This window comes from Chaetodon auriga, chromosome 1 (assembly GCF_051107435.1).
Source record: "Chaetodon auriga isolate fChaAug3 chromosome 1, fChaAug3.hap1, whole genome shotgun sequence".
In the NCBI taxonomy this organism is placed as follows: Eukaryota; Metazoa; Chordata; class Actinopteri; order Chaetodontiformes; family Chaetodontidae; genus Chaetodon; species Chaetodon auriga.
Window position 1 is genome coordinate 22,640,286 of NC_135074.1, and position 24,118 is coordinate 22,664,403.

A 24,118-nucleotide genomic window follows, 5' to 3' on the forward strand; every position below is an offset into this window, starting at 1 on the left:
GTGATAGCGGTGCTGAGGTGGGTTTTATTTACCACAACAGCCCTCATTATAACCTTCAGGACGGTAGGATTTATTACAGGGCTGTTAACAGGCTGAAAACAAAGTGAATGTTGGAGTGAGAGAGATAAATTAGAACAGCATTGTTTCACATTTTACTTGCATGTCATATCACAAATCCTTCTTGAGAGACAGTCAAACTGCTCCGTCTAAGTCAATTTTATAGGTGAATGATCGCATACTGTTGAGTCTCTCCTTTCATCCTCTGATGGGCTTATCTGTGTTTGTGTTTCCACGCGGTATCTCCCCACACTCGTCTCTGCACGGCCGATCACATGAGAACAATGCAACTGCAAAACCGCACCCCTCACCGCTCAGACGGCCCCGCAGACGTCTATTGTTGCCGCAACGTCCACCACATTTGCGCCTTTCTCTCAATCTCCCTCTGTTTGATGCAGTCGATATGTTTTCCCCTCAGGTGCGGCTCCTTGTTTAACTTGCTTTTGCACTTAAGGAAATATTCAACAAAAGGCAGCCTTCTGGATGCTGTGCTTGCAGCCGCAGCACATTCATCCTCTTTAAACAACACATTTATTAATTTAAAGAGGGGTGAGAAGTGATGTGCGTACAGTAAACAAACGAGTGCAGTCACCAAAAAAAAAAAAGAGGAAGAAAAAGTTGATGCATGAGCTTTTGGAGCTAATTTAGTATTAGCATATTCAACAAAACATCAACAAACAGCCCATGCTGTTTCGCACCATTTTACAAAGTAAGATTAAAGCTACATGTTTATTCATTTAAAGAGCACAAATTGGGCTGATCCTTATTAGCACAAACTATGATATGCTTCCTTGTTGATTATAGACTTTAGGGGGGGAAAGTAATTCATCTTCCCACTGTCAGCTTTATACAAACAGGCCCGCTCTGCACACTCAGTGAAGACCATAATAATCTATCGGAAAGAGATTGCGCTTTATCCTGCACCACAACTTTTCAGTTACATTACATGAAGCACTTAACAATGCTTCCGCTTTATGAGCTTGAAACCACCTACACGTTCACAAATACCACTTCAAGCCCTCGGCGTGGACTGCATGCCAGCGGTTTGATGGGTTAATTTATTTCGTCATTTTTTAAAATAACAAGCCCTCGGGTCGGCCGTGAAGTTTTGTGATTATCATCTGTCCTGCTACCGTGCTTTAACAACATGCCCTCACCGCTGGGAACAGCGATTAAGATTCAGTCCATTCTCAAAGAGACTAATTTACCGCTGCCACAAGGTTCTTTTACGACAGTGTAGTGTCAGTGTAATTTAAATGTCAAAACAATGCCTTGACTGTTATTTCACTTTGGAGGGCAAAATCATTTGCTTCAGAGTGACAATTAATTCAAATTCTACAAGCTTGACCCGAAGTGTAAATTTAATTATAACAGAACTTTTACAACATTACTTGTTTCAGATTAAGTTAATAGGAGAGAGCCACCCATGTGACACTCCTGTGCTGCTAGGAGTCAAAGTATGGAGTCCAAAGATACCTTATGATTAAGTGTTGTAATTGTTACACACTTGGTCACAAAGGGACTCCCAGGCATGCAAGTCTAAAGTAATTCCTTTAATTACGTTCTCTGCTTCTGGAAATACAGGAACACGAGCACATCGACATAATGTGTGAGTGCGTTTTGCAGGCTGTTTAGGTGTACTGACTGCCCGGTGCTACAGTTATTCACATCCATGAACTTTGAACTTGCACAAAGCATAAAATGCATGTTCAGTGAGTGCAATGTTCAAACCGGGGTCAGATTCCTTGTATGTACACATATACTAGGCCATTAAAGCTGATTCTGAAATGTCTGTTTACACTATAACACTCACACAACCTGTTTTCTACGAGACAACAGGTGGTTACACCTCTGAGCTCCTCATTAGCTCTGTTTCACACAACATACTGTTTCATTTAACTTGCAAAACATAAATCTCCTATTTGCATTCATTAGTTAATGTTATGTTATTAACCCCCACACAAAGAAAGGACACACAGGGGAGTCAGAGGGGTCACAGCAGACAACGTACAGCATGAAAGACGCATGGCTACAACACGCTGTAAAAAAACGACCATTAAAATTTCCCAAAATTCAAGGTGACGTATTCAGATGGCTTGTTTTGTTTCGACCAACAGCTCCATGACGAACGTGATGAAGGAAAGCTCCACATGCGCACACTTGAGAAGCTGAAATCAGCGAATGTTTGACATTTTTTGCTTGAAAAGCTAACATGATTCATCCATTGGCAAAACAGTTGCAGATTAATTTCCTGTTGATCGACTAAGCGTTTAATCGACTAATCTTTTAAGCTCCAGACAAACCCTCAAAAATTGTGTCAAAAATGCACCCCGCACCGCAGCAAACAAGCACGTTTCGCACGCCGCTGAAAAGTTTCACAGCCGTGGGCACAAAGACTTTCTAAATCGCTCTGTGCAGCATCTTGGCATCTGTACGCGTTCACTCAACACACTGAAAAAGCCTTTAAAAGGGGAAAAAAAGAGAAACTTCAGGAAGAAGCTACCAAGCAATTCCCACAGCATGAAGTTAGGTGTTACAGATGTGTTGTAATGAGAGTTTATCTCATTTTATAACAAAAAAAAAAAAACGTTGCCTGTGCAATTCTGTAAAACGTCAGAGTGACGAATGGAGCGTGCAACGTATTTGGTTTTGCTCGTCTTTGACTGAAGCAGGTTTCCAGGCTATGCAGCGAGCAGCGGCGCTAATCTTCACAACCTCTTCACACTTCTTCAGCTTGTGTCAACAGCACTGTGAGTCAGTTAGCCATTCATATGCTGCTACAGATGGTCTCATCCCTCTTCTTCAGCTCAGCTGCTGACATGATTCATGGGGCTCTGTGTCTTGATTTAGGGTCTCTTTCATATTTCTTCTCGCCCACAGCAGAGAAGCATTTCTCTAAGATACCCCTGAGGCAATGACCCTGGTCTGCCTGGCCTGTCTGCCTGCCTGAGAGGAGAAAAAAAAAAAAAAAGCTCTGCTGGGCCAAACTGTACACACACACATACACACACACACGTACTGTATATACTACCCACATATAAGCTGATGTGAGCTCGTATGGACAAAGGCAAGTCAAAGTCTCATTGTCTTTTCTCCTAAACACAAAATGTGCTTTATAATCAGCAACAACATTCTTCACAAACAGGCAAATCAGCACTCGTCCCTTGCTGCAGTCAAGGTCTCAGCCGACTCATTAACAAACGAGAAAGCAGACCACTCGACTCTTTGCTTTTCCGCTGCTGCCATCACTGTCACTGCTGTTATTTCCACTCCCGAAGTCAACGGAATAAGGACGTCACTAAAAATTTAAGCAGCAGTCACCTGCAATTGTTCCTCCACTCAATCTCCGTTTGTTGAATTTGTTTAACAACATTTCCCTTCTATCTGGAGTCAAAATTTTCCTGCGATTTAGTCTCTGTGGGATTCAGATTGCCCTGTCAGAAAGGACTATAATGAAAGGCTGTGGGCACCACTTCCTTATCGCTACCAGTAAATTACTTCGGGATCAGATACAGGCTGCCAACTCACAGAAACTCCACTCTCCAGACAGAGAGAGAAACAGAGAGGGAGATAGCAAAGGAGGAGAGAGAGAGAGAGGAAAAAAGTGTCAAGACATGACAAGAAGAGGAGAGTATCCCCGTGGAGACTGATAGTTTCAGCTGCTCTCAAAGGTCATCTGATGTTATCTAAAGATCATCTTCAGCCACCAACGCTCCCCTTTTTACACTCCACTCAACAGCCGGAGTCAAGCGACTGTCAATCAAAACTTTCATAACCTGCAGCTACAACAAAGAGGCTTTCTCTTCCCAACGTAATCAATGCGAAAGACGACTCTCACTCATGTATTAACACCAGCGGCGAACAAAATGACTGCAAGAGTAAAGAACGCGCATCGCCTGCAGGTGTTTGTAAAACATCCCTTGGGAGTTCTGTTTCGTTGGACTGTTTGATAAAAAGAAAATAGCAAATAAATGTACTTGTTTATTATATGTACTGATAAAAAGGAAAAATAAAAAGGAAAACCAATCAATCTGTAATTTGTGACTCTAATTTAAACAGGAAAATGACCACTGCCAAGCAAGAACAAGTGGTGCTCAGTCATTTCTTCTGCTAGCAACAAATTATGTGGGGTTGTAACTAACAATTACAATACTGTGTTGTTTAGTCCAAAACCCAAATATTCCATTCAATATCAGAGAGGATTGAGACAAACAAAAGATAATCACATTTCAAAAGCTGAAAACTACAAATGTCTCTTTGCTTTTTAATTAAAAAAAAATAAAACCACAGAAAAAAAACGTACTTATGATTAATTGATCATTAAAATTGTTGCAGACTATTTTGCTGTGACTCATTTAATTGATTTCTTTTTGATGTGTGACAAAAGGTGTACGTGACAAACTGAAAAACTGAAAAGAGACACACAAAGTCTGACATGACAAAACAATCTGACAACATTTTTAAAGCAGGTATTTAACAGCAAACCTGTTTCATCAATCATTGGAATCAGTAGACGTTTTATCAGTGAGGTGACCCACTGAACATGAAACAGAAATAATGCCTTGGTTTGGGATGATTATTAAAATCTATGATACACAAAGTCTGAAATTAAAATTCGCATTAAAGCTGATTCGTAATCAATTAGTCAGAAAAAGATTCTCTGCTTCTGCTAACCAGATGTGAGGATTTGCTGCCTCTTTGGGTTTCACAGAGTAAATATATTTTACTTTTAGGCTGGCAATTTGAATATTTCACACCGAGCTCCTGCATTGGGTAAAGGGATTACAGTTTATACTCTAATGAATCAAGAGCACAATCAGCACATTAATCGATAATGAAAACACTCGCCTGTCGCAGCCTTGTCTCACATCCAGCTTCACTCTGCTCTGTTTGAAACACTGCTCTTCTTATTTGAAACCGACTCGTATTTCTTTAAATATGTCACGTCATAAATTGTAAAATGTTCAGTCTACTTTTCCTGCAAGAACCCAATTCTCCAGTGGAGATGAATCAAAGCACATGATGCTAGAAAACACGGATAGGTTTTAGACACTGGAAATTATAGTATATACATCTTTAGACTCAGTTTTAGTGTTATGGTCTCGTTTCTCTTTACTTTATTAACGCCGATATCCTAAAATGTGTGTGTATCTTATGGAGTCTTTCATCCTGATATTTGGCCTCTTTTAGTTAAAGCAAAGGGAAACAGATAAGAAACCATTTAGCATTGCAACGTTAGCATGGGTGTGGCTGCTAACTGTAAACTACGTGATGTCGCCCTAATGTTACACTATGATTCGTCTTCTGGTGACCACTGTCATATCTGCAGACTCTGGTTGCTCAGGTGGTATAGAGAGAGTGGTCTCGGGTGCTTTAGCAGCTTGTGGCGTGAAGGTATGATTAAACTTGCGGCGAGTCATCGGGATGCAGGCGGCGGTCTTTCACACGCGTCGAGGGACGCTCGCGCTGTGGTACAGACGTGCCTCGACTCCTCTCTGCAGCATTGTGGGCAGCAGCTCCAACGCGGTGGAACCGAGCAGATGGTGAACGTATGCGGCGCTCATGCATGTCATCATCACCTTCATTAGCTGAAGGTGACATATGACATCATCTGGCCCGCGTGCATTATGGGGGCCAGAACGAGTTGTTTGCTTCCTTTTCTTCTTTTTATTGCAGCATGGTTCAAGGTTGTTGATGGGAGGTATTGTGAGTAATCACAAATCCCTCCCTCTGCCTCACACACACACTCACTCTCACACTCACACTCCTCAAGCCTCCCCCATTCCCACCACCTCCCGGCATTAAGGTAAATAAGGGCTTCCAGCAGAGAGCCAATGAGCACGGGCCACTGAGCAGAGATGCATGTTTGTGTTGCCTTCCTCCCAGGACCCTGCTCGTTTATCTTGGCTGTCAGGTAAAGGGCAGACTCAGAGAAGGTGAAACTTTTTTTTTTTTTTTTAATAAGGCCGGCTTGGTTTCCATAGAAACTGCAGGACAACATTACAGGGACAATGATAAGAGGAGCAAAGTCTGGTCTCAGGGTGTCCCACAGTGTGCCACACCGCTGTTGGAGACATTTGTGTTTACGTCAGAGAAATGAAAGAGCTATTTAGATTAATTCTCGGGGAGCCTCCAGACTCAGACCTTTTACTGCGGGAGGTGAGATTAATGAGAGCATATTCACACCTAGCTTTCAGCTTAGGTCAGGAGCTAAAAGGTAGGCTTCCACTTATAAAGAGGTGCTGAGTCTTCTGAGGGTACAAAGTCCCCGATAAAGACAAAACAGACCTCAAACGACTGACATGTAGTTTTTGATAAGAATATTTTAAAGATAAAGGGAGGATTCACTTGCTGTAACTTTCTTTTTTTTTTTTTTTTTGTTAAGTAATAAATTATAAAACACTGAACAGCACTAAGGTTGCCCTCCAAAACTGTCAATATTCCAAATGTGAGCTACCTACGCTTTCAGAATATTCTCCAGGCTAAAAGTGCATGAAGAAGAAACAAATTGCACAGGTAATGAATACTTAATGACTACTACATTTTTCACTTTGTGGCGGTAAATGGGAACCATGTTTAGTTAACAAATGAGTGGAAAATCAAAGGAACAGAAGGTACCACACGCATTGTCAAAAGCCTGCAGCCGCGAGATAAACCAAGACAATGATACAAAGATATGAGAGCTTTTGTTTCCAGCCGCACTCCTGCGAGAGAGAAATTAAGTCTGTTCTGGAGCAGAACTCAACATGGATATGGTCCACATGTAGCCATAAAGTCGATATGAAATAAAGCGTCCTTGATAAGATGGCACACAACTCTCATTCATGTGCAGACATGCTTAGAGCTACTGCAGCAAAGTGTTGAATTCAACATTAGGCGCTGAGTTTTTATTCTGTATTCACTCCAACATTATGATTGTCTCACTGACAGAGAAAAATACTTCGGGGGAATGCACTACCAACTCTCCACACACATTACCAAACAAAAAAAGAAATACCAGGAGCTTTATTGTAGATGTCCATTACTGAAATTGCTCTCGTCTATTGTTTACTGGTCTGTAGTGCAGAACTATTCCTGCAAAGAACTGTGAGAAACAGCTTTCCTTATCAAAACAATATTGCTGTGTCCTTGTGATTCAATCACGAGACGGGACTTTTTCTTGTCAGCACCTCCAATTCTTTAAGTCTTTCACAGCGAAACCAATAGATCCTGCTCACACAGAGGGTTTTCTCGCCAAAGACGTGCTACCTCTGCTCCCTCTTTATGAGCATTAACTTGACATTTTTTCCGACTCTTTGTTCCCCGTTTTTCGCGGCCTCTGATTTATATCTGAGGTAAAGAGGAAGAGTGCTCCGCGGGGACCGGGTGTGCGTGCTCGCCGGTAGATGGAGGCAGGCTGATATCACACACAGGGGTGAGGGTGTGTGCTCTGACAGCTCATCAGTGGACAATAAGGCCTTGGCTGTTAATGTCCTGCTACCTGGCACACTGCAGGGTCACAATCTGCTCCAGATGCTGGAGGCAGGCGTCCAACTTGTGGCGGCGGAGGGGTGGGGGAGGAATCGGCGCTCGAGAAGCAAAGGGGACTGGACTCACTGAAAAATGAATAGGACTAGATAGACACACACATACGTCCACCACCTGCAACCAGCCAGCTCAGAATTTACTGTCTGCACAGTGAGCTCGCTGGCAGTTACTGTAGCAACATCAGGGATAATATCTGAGAGCAAATAAATGAAATCTCTCTTTTCCAGAGAGCTAGATTGAAAATTTATCTGGCCAGAGCAATCATGCATAATTTGAGAAGGGGGAAGGGGGGCTAAAGCAGACTGAGGCACGTGCACGCACGCACACATCTATATGCGCATACGAGAGGGACTTATGAACTCAATTTAGTCAGCCAGACAGAGTTCTTGATTCTGTCACTTGGGATAATCGTCAGGATGTGGTACTCTGACCGAGCCCCTGTGTCTAAACCCAGGCAGGATATAAGGTCATGTTGGAGTGGAACTCTAGCCATGCAGCACCCAGACCTCAAGTGCTCCAGTGGTTTTGTGGTTATCTGCAGTAGCCAGCTGTCGCAACAGAGAGGAGCTCTTCAAGAACGTCCCCTCTCCTCTTCCTCTGCCTCTCATCTTTCCCTCCTCTCTCACCCTCTCTCTCTCTCTCTCTCTCTCTCTCTCTCTCTCTCAATAAAAGCTGGCCAATCAGCCCACCCATCTCTCTCCTTCTCTCTTTTGTTTAATTTTTGGATGTGTACATTTTGTGACTTTCTTGTGTTTTCACCCAAAAGATTAAGACTTAGAATGAGTCAAAACAAAACAATTATGGTCAGTGTTGGGAGTCTGAGTTCTACGACAAGACACTAATTTAGTCAGTTGGTTCCCGGGCAGGAAAAAAGAAAAACCTCAGCTATATTTGTATTCAACTTTAGGAACTGGTGGTAGCCTTTGAGCTACTGGGGATTCTATACCACATGTATTTCAAGCTGGTTTTTTTCTTTGGGATGAAGGGAAACAACTCTCTTACTTTCTCGCATGAGAGTGACTAAGAGGACAACTATGCATAATATATTTGACAGTGCATGTTTAAAAGGTTATTCCTTTCCGTTCAAAATTAGGTCAGTCCATCACTGCAAACGAATGCCGGAGGAGGCGGTGAGACTTGATGTTCTGCTGTGTGCCTGTTTATCACTTCTCTGTCTGTCACTGTCAGGGACGACATGGATAAGAACCGCCACTCCACGGCATACATCATCAAAACTGATGCAGGGGAGCAGTGGAGGGATCAGCAAGCTGGCGTGTTTCTGGGGTGTGTGTGTGTGTGTGTGTGTGTGTGTGCGCGTGTGTGTAACCCCGAGTGCAGAGCTCCACCTGCTGGGCAAAATGAGTGACAACAGCAGTAAAAACAGGCCTGGAGGACAAACATTTGGATTTATTACTGCAATGACCACACTCATTTCACTGAATGGGACGCCGTAGCTTTGCCAGCAGGTTTATTAATGGACCAAGGGTGAGCCTTTCTATGTGCACTGAACAACCAGCTGTGATCCTGTGTTGATTTGAGGCAGTAAATGGCGATTTCTCTGCTATATGTACATGCAGTTTGACATAAATTGTTTAAACTGGCACCACCTGCTCATTGTCTGGGAACCCACAGACCCTCGCTGGTCTCTGTGTCAAAATAATCATTCAAAAAAGCCAATTTTGAACCTTTAAGTATCTTTTCTTTTATTCTGATCTTAGTAAAACTTAATATATAGAAAAAAAATGAAGTGAACATTTGCCTTTGCCATAAACTGGGCTTACACATTCAGTGAAGGTGACAAATTATAAAAAATAACAATAAAGTATTGTTAAATCAGTAAATAAGGAAACATTTCATGTTTTATATGGGGAACATATCAATTATTATGTTGATGATTAGACCCCAGAAAGGGTTAACAATGTTAATGACTGTTAATACTGCAATAACAGAAATTCAGATGAACTTATTTGGGACTTGGGAGGTTTGTGTTGTGCAAAATGTAACAGATACAAAGTTTAGTCATTGTTATCTGATACCTCAAGCAGAGATAAGACATCTTTGTGCAGCAGACTCCTGAAGCATGTGATCAGATCAAAATCACATTTATTAACAATTGTTAGAAATTTGCAAAAACTCATGAAGCTTGAATTTAATTAAACAATATCAAGTTTGTTTGTTTGGGACCAAAAAAGAACATTAGAGTTAATTATTTCAGTGGTTTCCAACCTTGGGCTCTGGACACCAGCAAGGGGTCACAAGGTAGATCTCAGCGGGATGATTACCCGAACGGGAATGATAAAAACATTTCTGCAACATTAATATGTTTTTATCTGACTTTCCTTGAATCTTTGCTTTTTTTCTTCTAAATTACGACATAATTTTACCAAAAGTTCTTCATAGAAATCATTTTTTGACAGAAAATTGATTCTTTGACGAACAACATGGAGATACGTGCAACCTGTGATGAGCGGCCCACAAACGGCCATTGCTTCATTCTAAGGGGTCACAAGCTGAAAACGTTGAAGCGCGGAGCCACGTTTTATCATTCCACACATGCCGTCCGCTGACAGGAACACCGCGTGGATTTTGCAGTGAGACTCAAACAACCCTCAAATGAAGAAGCGTGTTCCCCGAGCGGGCTGGGATAACCTAAGCTCTTGATGCTTCTTCAGTGGATTCCTATTAGCAGAGCTTAAAAGCTGTCATTTCAGTTAAGCCAAGGCAAATCACCTGAGCTTCATGTCTATCTGGGCGGACGGAAGAGAAAATGAGACAAATGACGAACGAGGCAAATGACGAAGGGGTGGCATGAGGAAAAGAGCAGAGCAGAGTGGAACAGATAGCAGCGTGGACGTTAACAGAATCAGTCCTTTCCTCTGCCAGCTGGCCACACATGGAGGAGAGGCCCGCACTACGACTCCTATTACCATGTGATTAACCTCTTCAGGATTAACCGGGCAGCAAAGAGACACAGGAGAGGTCAAAGGGCAGCGCTCAGACAGCCACTCCAGCATGAAGGGTGGCCTTCTACACGAGAGGCCACACTCATATCTGCCCGCCCGTCTTCAAGCATCTCTTCGACGCGCGCTGCAGCTTTCATCCCGCAGCACTCGTCCCTCCGTGTTAAATTTCAACAGCATGCAAGGTCAGCTGCCTTATTATCGTAAAACTTAAAAAAAAATGTTGTACTCAATTAGAAAAAGGCTCTTTGAAAATATAAACACACCACAAAACACCTGGTGCGTGTTGGCAGCCATGAGACAGACTGCTGGTGGGGATAAATTAAAGTCAGACTACACCTCAGGAGGTAGTCATGAATAAAACATCCCGCTTTCGTACTTGTTGAGGCTGTAGCTTTTTAACATTGCTGTAACTCCTGGTTGTTGTCCCCCATTGGCAGGGAAAATGGGAAAAGATGATTTCTTTATATTAAAATCCAATCCCAAAATAGATTTTGTATCTTGCACGCGCTCACATATCCATCTGAAGATCAGGTGTCAAACTGAATCAAGAGATAAAGATGCATCAAATGAAAAGGAATGAGGATCCCTGTAATCTCTCCACTACTGCAATTTTGTCTTTTTCAGGCTATTCCACCGACAAAGAAACATGGTCGCTGGAGTGTGTGTGTGTGTGTGTGTGTGTGTGTGTGTGTGTGTGTGTGTGTGTGTGCTTACAAGGAGGGGGCAGCTCATGGCAACCTGACATTCCTTCAGTGTGTGTGTATCCATGACAGATGGAGAAGGCATGTGGGAATGTTTTAACCTTTCCGCCCAGACGGGGGCCAATGTCTCCAACCAAAGATGTTCACCGTCACTTCTACAGTTTGAGGGAAGTTTCACTGTTTTTTTTTTTTTCTCCCTTGCTGTCCAGTGACATAAATCACAACTTTTTAATCGGCCTTACAGCGTGACGAATGTAAGGGCACAAGAATCCCCCCAAACCTTCATACCAATACCTGGCTGGGTATGAATTCAATTTTTTTGATACTACTGCCACTATGATCCCCCAGTTCTGGTTCTTGTAAGAAAAACTTATTTCAGGACCTTACTCTGAAAAATATAAACATGTTTTCAGACAATTATTTCTAATTTAAAGCGTCTATAGTCAATATTTGTATATTCATGAGAACTTATATGTGAAAGGAGTTGCTCATAAAGATGAACCCCCAGAAAAACATCACCTCTGCATTTTCCCCTCAGCTCAACAAAGCTTTTTAGCATCTTTAAATTAATTGACTTTGTGGCCTGCAACTTTAATGTTTTTGTCCACTCTCACCGGTGTTGTTTTTAGCCACAGCAGGCAGTTGTTTCCAGCTTAAAAAGCTCTAAAATCCCACTGTGCCCGACCTGCTCAAACGGCAGACAGACACAGTTAGCGACTAGCTGGTGGACACAGTGGAGCGTTTAGCAGCTACAGAGATGGCTATTTCCCCAAAAATCTAATAAACAAGCCAAAAGATGATAATTGTCATTGTGTTAATGGCTTGTTTGCTGTTGGTTTGTTGTGTCAATATAAGCAGCCACGCATCTCGATATCTCTCTAAATTTGGCAAAATGAAGCTTTGAAACAGGAAATAATAAGTATGCAACTCTCACAAGGCATTAGACACCAACTTTTGGGACTTAACAGACACATTTCTGATCAAAATAGCATTGAGGTGTCACATCCAGCCCCACTATGCACAAATCTTGTTATGACATCCTGGAGCAAAACAGCAGAAATATCTGATGTGATTTGTTCTGCAGGTATTGTGAATTGAATCTTGTTTTTTCTGTTATTTAGCATATCATTTTGTATTCTTGCTGGGAGCACAGTAATACCTCAGCAGCCTGCGCATTGCTTCAGCGCAATACAGAGACTCATTGTGGGATTATTTCAGGTAACATTATCTGTCACAAAAGATGACAAAACTGCTAATAACCCATAATACCAATCAGAAAATTTAATGTCCAGTCTTTTGGACTTTCCTCCCAGTGCGAGGGACTAAACCGGGAGATGGAAAGAGACAGACAGAAAAAACGTGTTTATCAAATCTCCCCTGAAGCAGGACCCCATCATCTACATTCACAAAGACATTGAGATGAAAGCTGCTTGTGTTCTTCCTCTACGATCTTATCGGATTGTTCTTTATCTTTTTGTATACCGGGGACCCAGATGGGGACGTGCATTAAATCTCCCTCAAATCTCCGGCTCCTGTGTCATGTTGTTTTTTTTTTTTTGCACTCATCCCAGTTAAAATTAATATATTAAATAAGACAAAGCTCTGGAGCAACTCACTACTTCTTTAAATCTGCGTCAGCACGCACAAAGAGCTGTTATAAAAGCCATCCGCACACATTCAAATGTGCAGCTTCAGACACACACACACGCACAGAGAGAGCAACTGAACCAATCGTTTAAGGTCTCTGAGGCCTCGATAAGCTTCTGTAAATCAGCCACCATCCGGCAGCGAGTTTTATTCCCCTCTCTCTCAGTGGATGTTGGGTTATGACCCGTAGGCAGGAGGTTATTTATTGCTTCTGTCTCAGCTTGTGTTGACTCCCAGCCACTCATCTATGGTTCTAGGCTAATAGAAAGCAGCACAGGGCTGTAGATCTGCAGGAAGCCCACTCAGCTGCAGGGACTCGGCTCGATAGTCTCCTCAGACACGCGTCTCCCCAGAAACTTAATGTCTCTCAATTCCTCAGCTTTCCTCCTCTATTTTTTTTAATAATGACCGAATCAAAATGAAAGCCTGCGAGGGGACCTGAGGTGAATGAGTCCCTATCAAGAAGTGTGAATGAGGAAAAGAGGAAGGAGGGTTAAAGAGCTGAGAGAGGCCCCACAAACCATAAACATTTCTGAGAGGCTGCTGGCAGAGATGATCGACACTTTGCAGCCTGCTGGCCTGCCTCTTTCTCCTGCACATAAGATACATCTCTATTGTCAGAGTTGGCTGCCTCCTTTGTAATGGAAACTTGAGGTTTTATGCTGGAAAATAACAAAAGATAAAACAAGTAAATTGACAATACCAGAATAAAACCTAACCTTGACACTCAGAGATGCTAAAAGGGCTGTCAAAGACCCCATCTCCCTCCCCGTCCCACCCCCTCTCCGTCTTTCTCACCTTCACACAGCTGCTGTGAAACAATCTCAACTAGGCTGTCATTCCTTTACAATGGACCGTCTAACCCAAACTGGCAACTCCAACCTCACCATAGTTTGAAAAACGGGCCCACTTGCCATTTCTACTGTGCTGACAGCAGCTGACAGTTAAGAGGAACAACCACAGACTGAGAATATATGAGGGGGTCCTTGAGTGATGACAGCGCGGGTAAGATGGAGAGCTGTGATGTAATGGAGACAAGGCCGCTGACAGATACTATGAAAGAGGCCAGTTTGTCTGCTCCAGTTCATAACCATTCATATCCGAGATCTATGTCTGTGAGCGCTATCAGATAATAGAATAATTCTACATCGGTGTCGGCTTGTTTGTACTGTATGTATATACAGTATATGAGCGTGTGTGTGTGTGTGTGTGTGTGTGTGTGTGTGTGTGCCAGGGTCATGCAGTGAGAAAACCTGTAGCTTTATGCAAACTAAAGCTCTTTTCAGACATGGAGAACATAACACTGGTGGCTTCATCTATCTGTTAAAGTGACAGGAGAGAGAGAGGGTGAGGCAGAGGGAGAGAGATGAAGGAATAAGACTGTTTTCTCACATAGGATGGATTTTCAAACATGCCGTTGAAGCTTTAGTTAACGACCATCATGAGCATGAAGGGGCACTCTGCTCCACTTCTCACAGCGAATCCACTTCTCCCGGATACGTTTTCACATCATTTAACTTCATCCGAGAGCCGAATTTCTGCTGCTTGTTTTGTAACACTCAACACGAGCACGCAGCTAGCACGAAAGAGCGATGGACGTATACTGTGTGTGTTTTCATAGATCGATCTGAGCAGAGCAGAATCTCCTCAGTAACTTAGAGTAGAACGGGCTCAATCAAAATGTTTCTTAGTTTCTTTTAAGAGACAATGCCTGCGATAATTCATTTATTAGACTGATCTTTGGCAGTACAAGAGGAGCATCTCTCTGTCCCTCTCTGTGTGTGTGTTTCACCTTCCGCTGTCGCAGCTTCTATTTTAATCTGGCGGCATTCAATTCAGACTTGTGTCGGGTTGAAAGTGTTACACGGTTGTTCAAAGGTGCTCTGCCAAGGTTTGTTTTTCCCCCTTGTTAGCTAGTTTAATTGCTCGTCTGTCTGCCAGCAGAATATGGGGAGGTTTTCAAGAAGTTAAAGTTCCAGATAGGTCTGGACCCAAAGAACCAGGGTTTAGTTATAGTGAACCAGAAACCAGATCTCTGCCACATCAACATTTGTTTAATAGCAATGACTAAGAGACTAACAGAGATGGAGGCTTAATTCCACATCCAATACAACCCTGATTACAACAATGCTGGAGGCCACATGTCTATGACTTCACTGAAAAGTTCACCCGCAGCGTATGCTCAAGTGTATAAGCTGCATATTAGACCACGACTGGCTTCCAGACTAGTTGTAATGTCACAAAATCATGCTCCTACGTACGCATCTTCAACTCAGGTTCAAGGTCAGCAGAGAGAAACTTTCCTCCTGCAGCAGATTACTCATCACATTCTCCTCACATCCAGAGCGAAGGTCAAACATTCACAAGTAACGATAAGCAAAATATTTTGAATGGAGGGAAGTGAAAGGATGATTTTTCATACACTTCAGCGTTTGCTAGCCATTTCATGAACTGCACACACAAAACAAAAGATCATCTCTACTCCAGAGCTAACTCAGAGCGGCATAAAAGAGATGTAGTATTGCCTGAAGGCCATGCTGTTCGTCTCTCCAACAAAGTTTCAGAGACCTTGAGAATCTTTCCAAAGAAGCATTGATGCTGTCTGGAGGACTTGTGGTGGCTCCTTACCTTATTAAGCCACTGGATGGTGGTTTTATTGCATTTGTCACCCATCTGTATTATTGACCTCTTTAAAACCAACCTTTTTACAATGCTGGTTCCATTCCAGCAGGACAGCCCGTCACCAGAGGCCAGCTCACTCACACACAGCTGATCCGCCAGGCCACCATAGTACGTACGGTAGAGACGCAGACTGTTCAGGAAGTCCCTGGAAAAGAGGCAACATGCAGGCACGCAGATAATCAACTTTTAGCACAGCAATCTACATATTAAATGCAGATTTAATGAACTCAAGTGAGAAAATGACTTTCTTTCCATGCACACTTTTGTCATATTTCACTGACTCACCTTCTCCTGACAGCGAGCGAGTCTCCTGATGCTCTGACAACAGCTTTAAGAGGGATGGATTCTTTGCTGCTGCTGTGCTGGATGCTGACTGACTGTGCAGGCTTCCTGCTCGGTGGGCCACACAGTTTGTGCACCTATTACCCAGTGAGACAGACACAAATTTAAGTCTAAACACTGAGAGAGAAACATGCATTTTAAATCTTGTTAAACTGTACTGGTGCATGACAAATAAGCCTTATTTTAGATGTCTGACCGACAGCTGTTTATACTAAAGCCATTAGTGCAGCCAAGCCTGTCATCTCCCATTTCTGAAAGTACTGCATGTGCATCTGATCAAACAGCAGTGACACTGGACATCCACTAGATGGAGCTGTGGTGTCTCCGTCAGAACAGGAAAGACTGTAGTTCAAGAAGTTTCTGAGGAATTCACTTCACAAGGAATAACATAATGTGGACAGAAAGTTTCATGTTAATACTTTATGGTTGGAGTTCTCTGAATTTTCTGTTTTATTGATAAAGACTTTGTAGTTTGAGTCCAAGTCCAGGGGCGGCTCCTGACACTCCGGATTTGGCCTGAATGCTTCTCTGCCTGCCAGTTAAACCATTAAGGTTGTGACGCCTTGGAGCTCCCCACATGGATGTATTTCTGGAGAGTTATGGTCTGTCTGGTCTGACTAACCTGTTGTGTGTGGTGCGAGCAATTGCAAGCAATTTATCTTCTGTCTCCACACCACATACCTATCTGACACGGAGCCAACAGCTGGAATAGCAGTGTAACTCAGAATAAAAATCTCTGCAGGACTCACTGCGAGGGTAAGTGGGAGAAGGGCAGATAAAGGATAAAGCATTTCAGATTTACTGGGGATACTGGTTTTCAAATCCCACACAGCCGCAAGCCTACCACCCTGAAAAATACCAAATCTCTGCTCAAATATGACCTGACCTGCGCTGAGAGGCGGGGTCCGTTTTTCTGAGCATGTTCGACAGCATCGTGGAGCATCGTGTGAACTCCCAGAAGCACTTGCTCAAAATCCTGAGGTCCATGGATCCGTGCAGACAGGCCCTCAAGCGAGCGAACAAACTCCCTCCAGTGGGTGTCAATCTCTGCCATGCTCGCCAAACAGCCCCGCATCACGTTGAGGCAGTAACCCATGCAGGGCTTGGACTGGGTGAAGCCCTGTGAAGCAAATTACTTTGGGATCAGAGATGCTGGAGAAGCCTTTCATTAATTCAGATCGATAAACTCACTTCAAAGACATGCACCCATACCTGACAGTGAGGACAGTAATGCATCTTGAGCAGGGCCCGTCTGCACTCACGGCTCAGCTGTAAGTGGTCTGTGGTATTGATGACCTCAATGCCGAGGTGCAGCGCCTGAAGTAGAAGCTTCCCGGAGACCCCAGAGCGAGCGATTTGATCAGCCAGGAGGCCAGGCGTCCCACCAAACGGTCTCACGTCACGGCTGGAGGACCTCACGCATTCCGCGTAGCCTGGTGATATATCGCTGAGGCCTGGGTTGATGAGGTGGTTGTAGACCAGCGGGAAGAGGGCGTCGAAGAATCGCTGTACTAAGTCATCAACGTTGAGCTCAGACCCAAGCAGGAAAAGGCCGATATCGGTGAAGAGTTCCCGCACGGGGCCCATGGCCTGATCAGCCATGTTGCGGTACGACTCCTGGAGAACGACATTAGTGTGATTCTCCGCCTGCCTCATCAGGACTTCAAAGGTGTCTGCGGGGTGGACAGCAGGAGAGAGAAATAAAGATCGAAACACAGAGGGTTAGAGAGGGGCTGCAGCACAATTCAACACATGCTCATCTTGATCTCCCTTCAAAGTTAAGTTGGCCTTGCTGACCGAAAACTGAAGGCCTAAATATTCTCTACCTGCTAACACAAGGCTGAAACTCCTGTGCTGTCATATGAACAAGGCAGTATTCAATACAGTGGCCTTGTCGAGCTTCAGGGAAGCAGTATAATAGAAGCGATATAATATGAACAGAGCCACAGCAGGCTATATATAGTGTTTTAATAAACCAACCACTTCTACCAAAGCAGCATGAGTGGTGACAGTGCAAGGAGGGAAAGACTCCTCATGCCATGGGAGTTCTAGGAGTGAGAACGAGTGGATAAAACAGAGATGGGAGAGAGGCAGAGGTAAAGAGACTGAAATGAGGGAGAAGAAAGGTTAAGAGAGACAGGAGGGATTGAGAATATCCTCATAAAGTAATTCCTCCAAATAACCAATTATAAAACACACACGCACTTGGCATCATGTCTGCCCCCGTGCTTTAGAAGGCTAAGATGCTCACTTTCAGCCTAAAAACATGAACTCACTATCCTCAGCACATGATTCTCCCGCTCATGAATTTTTTATCACCATGAAAGTAAATGTCAAGCAAATTCTGCGAAGCTCCACTCCAGAAAACATTTCTGTCTGACGGACTCTAATGCTCGGGCCGCTGCATCAGGAGGCTAAAGCAGATCACGCAGTTGCTCTTTTGTCTGTCACAGCAGTGTACCCGGCGCTGTAAGCAGTATTTAGTTTTGCTTACCAGTGTGTTTCCATGTGTGTGTTACAGGAGCGGTTATTTGGGAAAGTGTACAGATAATGTCGGATTATGGCGTCCAGCAGTCGCGTCAGGGGAAAAAAACCTCCAGGTGTGCCAAAAACATTTGAGGACAGAAATAAAAGCTTGTTTCCACTGAGGTCGGTGCAAAATGTAGAGTGAAGTGCAGTTAAAGAAAGAGCTGGACATTTTGGGAAAGCTTGCCTAAAGTTGGAGATGGAGATTAGTTAGCCTAGCTTAGCTTAGCGAGGAGCAGAGTCTCTACTGGATGCTTGACAACGACACAGTTCAAGTTTCATGTTCTTTATTAGCAATTGCACAACCAATACAGTGCAGCTGGCAATGAAATTATTCATTCTCAGGGTCCCTCCAACAATAGGTGTAAAAATATATAGTATATATTCATTGAATAAGTTTAGTATCAGCAATGACACCAATCCAGTGAATCAGATGGTGCATCCTCATGTTAATAGTTGTGACAGTGAGAAAGAAGTGTAACACCAAGACATTTTAAAATAACCTATATAATGTTTCATTAATTACTTAACTCTTTTAAATTAATCGAATTAGATTTTTACAAAAGAGGAATAACATATTACAATATTACACATTACAGTTTAATTTCCTCGAAACATGATAGAAGAATCTGATGAGTGAGCTCGACATGTTTGCCAGACATGAGGGAATAACCTCAGCACAAATGCTTCGCCAGCTCGCCACTTATCCCTTTATTTTTCCACTGTTTGTCTCAGCTAATACCTGAGCCATGGCCACTCTCACATCATGTGCTTGTCATGGGTTGTGAGCCAATAGTCAGGGTGAAGGCCTGGAGCTGAGAGCCTGAGGGGGGGGCAACCAGTGTGATGAGGGCTTAGACGGTCGAGTGCAGTACAATATGCACCGACATGGAAAGATTGACCGAAAGCCCCCTGGAGAGGGCGACTGCGAGGGGGAACAGAGAGGGGCCTGACTTGCCTGCGGGCTGGCCGTCTCAAGCAGGCAGCATTAAATCCAGAGGCGTCAGGATCTGAATCTGATCGCAGGTCTTCAATGATCTCGCGTGGACGTGACGGGTCTAACAAGACTCAAAGACGTGTGAAAAGAAGCTGCGCCTCCTACACAGCAAGCACTCTGGTCAGTGAGCGGCATGAAAAACAGAGAGAGAATGTGTAAAGAATGGCAAAGACGAGAGGGGCAGCGGTGAAAGTGCAGATGCTGCGTTTGTGTGCGACTGCGTGAATGACAGAGACAGAAAACAGGCTCACAGACGAGCAGACAGAGAGTACAGCTAGAGATTATTACAGCCGCCAGGTGTATGAAGCTGAGTTATGAAGGGTCCCACAGGGATTACAGCACATGCTTTGGGGAGTGGGGGGGTGTTCCAGAGTAGATTTCGAAGTTAATGAATCCCACCTGTCAAATCACATAACGAATATCTGTGCGCTAAACAAAATTTGTGTTTACTCTCTCTCACCGGTAGGATGTACATCTTGCCACCAAGTCATTTAGCAATTTTCCCGTTATAGATCCCTAAAGGCCAATTTAAAAAGGCATGGATAATAAGCTGATCAGTAATTCCGCTGTCTAAAGTAGTCTGCCGTATCGGAGGAACACCCACAAAGAAGTTGGTAGCTGTCCAGGCACTTTTAATGGCATTATTTTTCACCAAAGGGAGAGTGCGAAGCGGCGTCTCTCACTCAGAGGCCTAGACCAGCGGCCAGGCCTCTGGGTAAGCCTGAGGACAGAGATAACACACTGAGAGGAAAAAGGGGGAAAAGAGAAAGATCAATGCGGCAGAGTTAGAAGGAGGAGGACGAGAAGAAGGTGTGTCTTTTTCTTCTTTAGGGCTGAATTATTCAAGCCGATCTGACACTCTGAAAGAAGCCAAAAATGTTAAAGCTGCGAACAATATTCTTTATTTTAACAATGGGTCAAATGACAGCGTTACAGGAAATCGGTCACTCTTACAGACAAACCCTCAGCAAATTTACTGCTTGCACCTTTAATGTTTTGGTTCACACTCACTTCTCTCATCAACCTTGCTTTTGGGCAGCTGTTTTCAGCTAAAAAGCTTTAATAAACACACCGTATGCTAACTACTCAGCACCAGCAGCAACAGCAGACAAACACAGTTAGCAACTAGCTGGTAAGCACAGTTTAGCATTTAGCAGCTGACAAGCCAGATATTTCAATTAGAAGCTGGTAGAGACCAAAAATGGAGCTAAAAGGAGACTGGATGTTGGACTTTCTCAGGTGGACACAAACATGACTGTGTTTGCTGCTTGTGTAAATAGCAACTGTTTCCTAACATGTTCACCATATCAACTTTATAAAGCTAAACCCTGATTGGGCCATTGATCTGCCATCATTTACACATTCCTTATATTTCTTATAATAATCTAAATCGTTCTATAACTACAGGAACATTCTGATGACTTTAAAGAGGGCTCCGTCTGTTAAAAACAGGCCTAATGAGGATGCCACAGTGTGCCTGGTTCGCCTGTGTGTGTTCTGGGTGTCAATGACCAGGCTGATAAGAGGAGAGCAGACATGTTTGCATTACTGGCAGCGGGAGGAACATCAAGAAGAGGCTGAGCCAGCATGACAGAAAACACTCTCATACTGTGGAGTGGCTTCTTACGCTGTTACTGAGGGTCTGGTCTGCTTCAGTGAGCTAGCAGCCGGACACATGGTGGGTATCACACTTATCCGAGGTGAAGAGTTGAAGCGGTGGAGAGTGTGTGAGTGTGTGTGTGTAGTTGATAACGTTTGCTAACGAAATATCTGGAATTCTTATTGAGCTGCTGCTGTTCCACACAGTGAAGACAAAGAACAAGAAAACAGCAAAACGAAAAGGTTGTTCAACAAAACAGTCTGTATATATGAGGGCTGAAAGTGCACAATCATAAAAGGCACTCAGAATTTGGTAGAAAAGAGCAAAAAAATAAAATTAAATATATACAAAGGCTGGTTATAAAGAATTTCAAGGGGTGAGATCGGAGGTTGGTTGTTGAAGGATTCGGTTAACAGTTCCACTTTTCGTTCAGAAGATTAAATGCCTGCATAAATGCTTAAACTGCAAAAAGGAGGAGTATTTCTAATGTGATGTGGGATTTTATGCCATATTTTAGCATATGAACAGAAGAAAAGACCTTAAACCAATTAGCATGCATGTAGGATTTATCTTCACTCTTTGAAAACGTATTTCAGCATATTCTGTTTTGATGTTAGGAACATATAACCGGTTTGGATGGTATCCATTTCTGACAAATGTTGCAGAAATTATGGAAATAATGCAGAACTTTAAATCTTCCGCATCATTTAGAGCCATTACAACATGCCACCCATCAACCTGTGCAGGTTTCTCCTTTGCCTGCTGGCAATGTTAAATGAACATGATACATGAACAATTAATGCTTGAAAGCTTGGGTATTGCTGGCCATCATCCAGATATATTGGCTATTATATACCAATGACAAAGCTCCTTCAGTTAAATTCCTCAGTGGCTGAGCTTTTCTCCATGTCTAAAAGGCTTTTAAATTTGATCCCATTTTATTCCTTTCTCCTATAATTGCTGCACTTCTCATTTTCTTTAATGTAGGATGATCTGGTTATCTGTGACAGGGGTAGCAAACAGAGAGATGAGTTACACTTAAGGTCAGGGCTTCTGGCAGTTGGCACTAAACTAGAAAAAAATATTTTATTTCACTTCATTATGCCATCTCCCTCTGTGTGTGTGTGTGTGTGTGTGTGTGTGTGTGTGTGTGTGTGTGTGTGTGTGTGTGTGTGTCCCTCTGCATCTGGTTTGAGAGGCAACAGTAAAATAAAGTCAGCAGATCACACATCACACAGAGATATAAGACAATTATTAATCACCATGAGGACTATAATACATGGTAAAATTAGTGCAAACACACACAGGCTCAGCCAGTTGAGGATGTGGACTGATAAGAACATGCAGAGTGCCGCTTTCACCAGCAGAGGGAGACATTCTTCATTTTAATACACAGGAAACTGGATCAGTGTGATGCTGAGCAGGAGAAAACAAGATCCGCCTGTTCAAGCCGACCAAATATGTGTTTCATGCTCCCTCCAACTTCTGCCAACCATCTCCAAAAACAACTGCAGGATCCAGATTTTCGCCTTGCACTCAGAAAACTTGAGGTACAGTATTAATATATGAGAATTTCAAAATGATTACATAAAGCACAAAAACAGTCCCTATGTGGCAGATACACATTCCCATATACTCATATCACCTGTTTACGCTCAAATACCAGAGCATGTTACTCACTGATTGGATTGATTAACTGCAGAATGTGCGTGCAACCGTCTCCTCCTCCTCTATCACTGCCTGTCACCCTGATTTGCTCTGGGTGTCAGCTGAACACCTACAAACTGCGAAATGTGGGTCTAAGCACAACGCGTTCAAACAGTATAAACTGCTTTTTAATAACAAGGTCAAGATAGATTTCGTGTAAGTTTCATCTCGTGTGTGGGAATAATTTACCCCGTGATGGAAAATATAAAATAGTGAGCAAGTAAGTACAACACAGAGTCAAGGCCATTGAATGTGGTTTACAAATCACAATGGCTTTGCTGTATTACATGTAATTGCTTAACAGGCATTTGTGAAGGTATTGTTAACATACTGCATGAACCAGCCTGTGCTTAGTGCTTACTGCTTACTGTGTGTGTATTCATAGACTTGTCATTGAAGAGAAGAATCAGTCAGCGGGATGAGAGATAAGATGAGTCTTTGTAGCTGAAGATCATTTTAAAAACACCAAAAGCTCCTGCTCCCTCTCACACATTCAAAGAGTAAGCAGAAGCATGGCTGATACAGTGGATGCACTATATACTGCGGTGCCACGTGTGAACAGATCGCCTCAGTATCAGCTACTTTGTTTGAAGCCTCCCGTGTTTCCAGGTTTCCAAGCGCTCAAATGCCACCAGCCGACCTCAGCTGAGCTGTTGAGCAAGGCAAAGATGGCTTTTATTAATGTGATTCATCCTCTCTGAATGGCTGTGACCACAACAGAGGAGCCCAGTGACATCTGATAGGCTGCAGAAAAGGCCATTCTCCATCTAGAGAGGATGAGTCAGTGGCTCTGTGGGTTCAGCTCGTCCCAGAGCAAAAGACACGCAATGAAAGTCAATGACTTGCAGGGTGGCACAGACAGTACAGTCAACACAAAACTATGTCTTCATTGTGGGATATTAGAGGATGAAAGAGCACCCGCACGCTTTGTTGTTCCAGGATGGAGTTTGATGACAATGTTTTCTGCACAAATGTTTGTAGTTGCTAACAAAAAAATGAAATGCTCCAACACTGATATTTGTAAGGCTCAAAAAGATGTACGATAGAGCAACAGATGATTTAAGCGTCTTCCAATACAGTGCAGCACAATAAATGTTCTTGTTTTCCAGAAACAATTTTGTAATTTTGTACTAATTATAAGGTAAATATGAATTATAGATGGATATAATTAGGTGTATGCACTTCTACAGGATTATTCCCTTCAAGATTCTAAACATCAAGAATTTACTTTCACTTTGCCTCTGCATAAATCACCATTCTTCAAAATGTGTGCCAGATTTCCCCGGTGGTAAATTAGGAATATTTTAATACCTGAAGTGCCTTCCACTCAGGCTGTAAACTGGAAGCTGGTCTGGTCTGAGCGAGTTAT

The 24,118-nt window shown here is 43.2% G+C and overlaps 1 protein-coding gene across 1 annotated transcript in view; it reads right to left on the reverse strand.

The window, feature by feature from the left end:
• Positions 1-24,118, reverse strand: part of gpc5a (glypican 5a) — a 121,250-nt gene that overhangs the window by 78,410 nt on the left and 18,722 nt on the right. Inside the window, exons 3-6 of the mRNA XM_076730204.1 lie at positions 17,132-17,592; positions 16,806-17,039; positions 15,863-15,996; positions 15,597-15,722 (exon numbers count right to left, since the gene is read on the reverse strand). Of these exons, the coding sequence (XP_076586319.1) occupies positions 15,597-15,722; positions 15,863-15,996; positions 16,806-17,039; positions 17,132-17,592 (955 nt within the window). The remainder of the gene's footprint in view (positions 1-15,596; positions 15,723-15,862; positions 15,997-16,805; positions 17,040-17,131; positions 17,593-24,118) is intronic.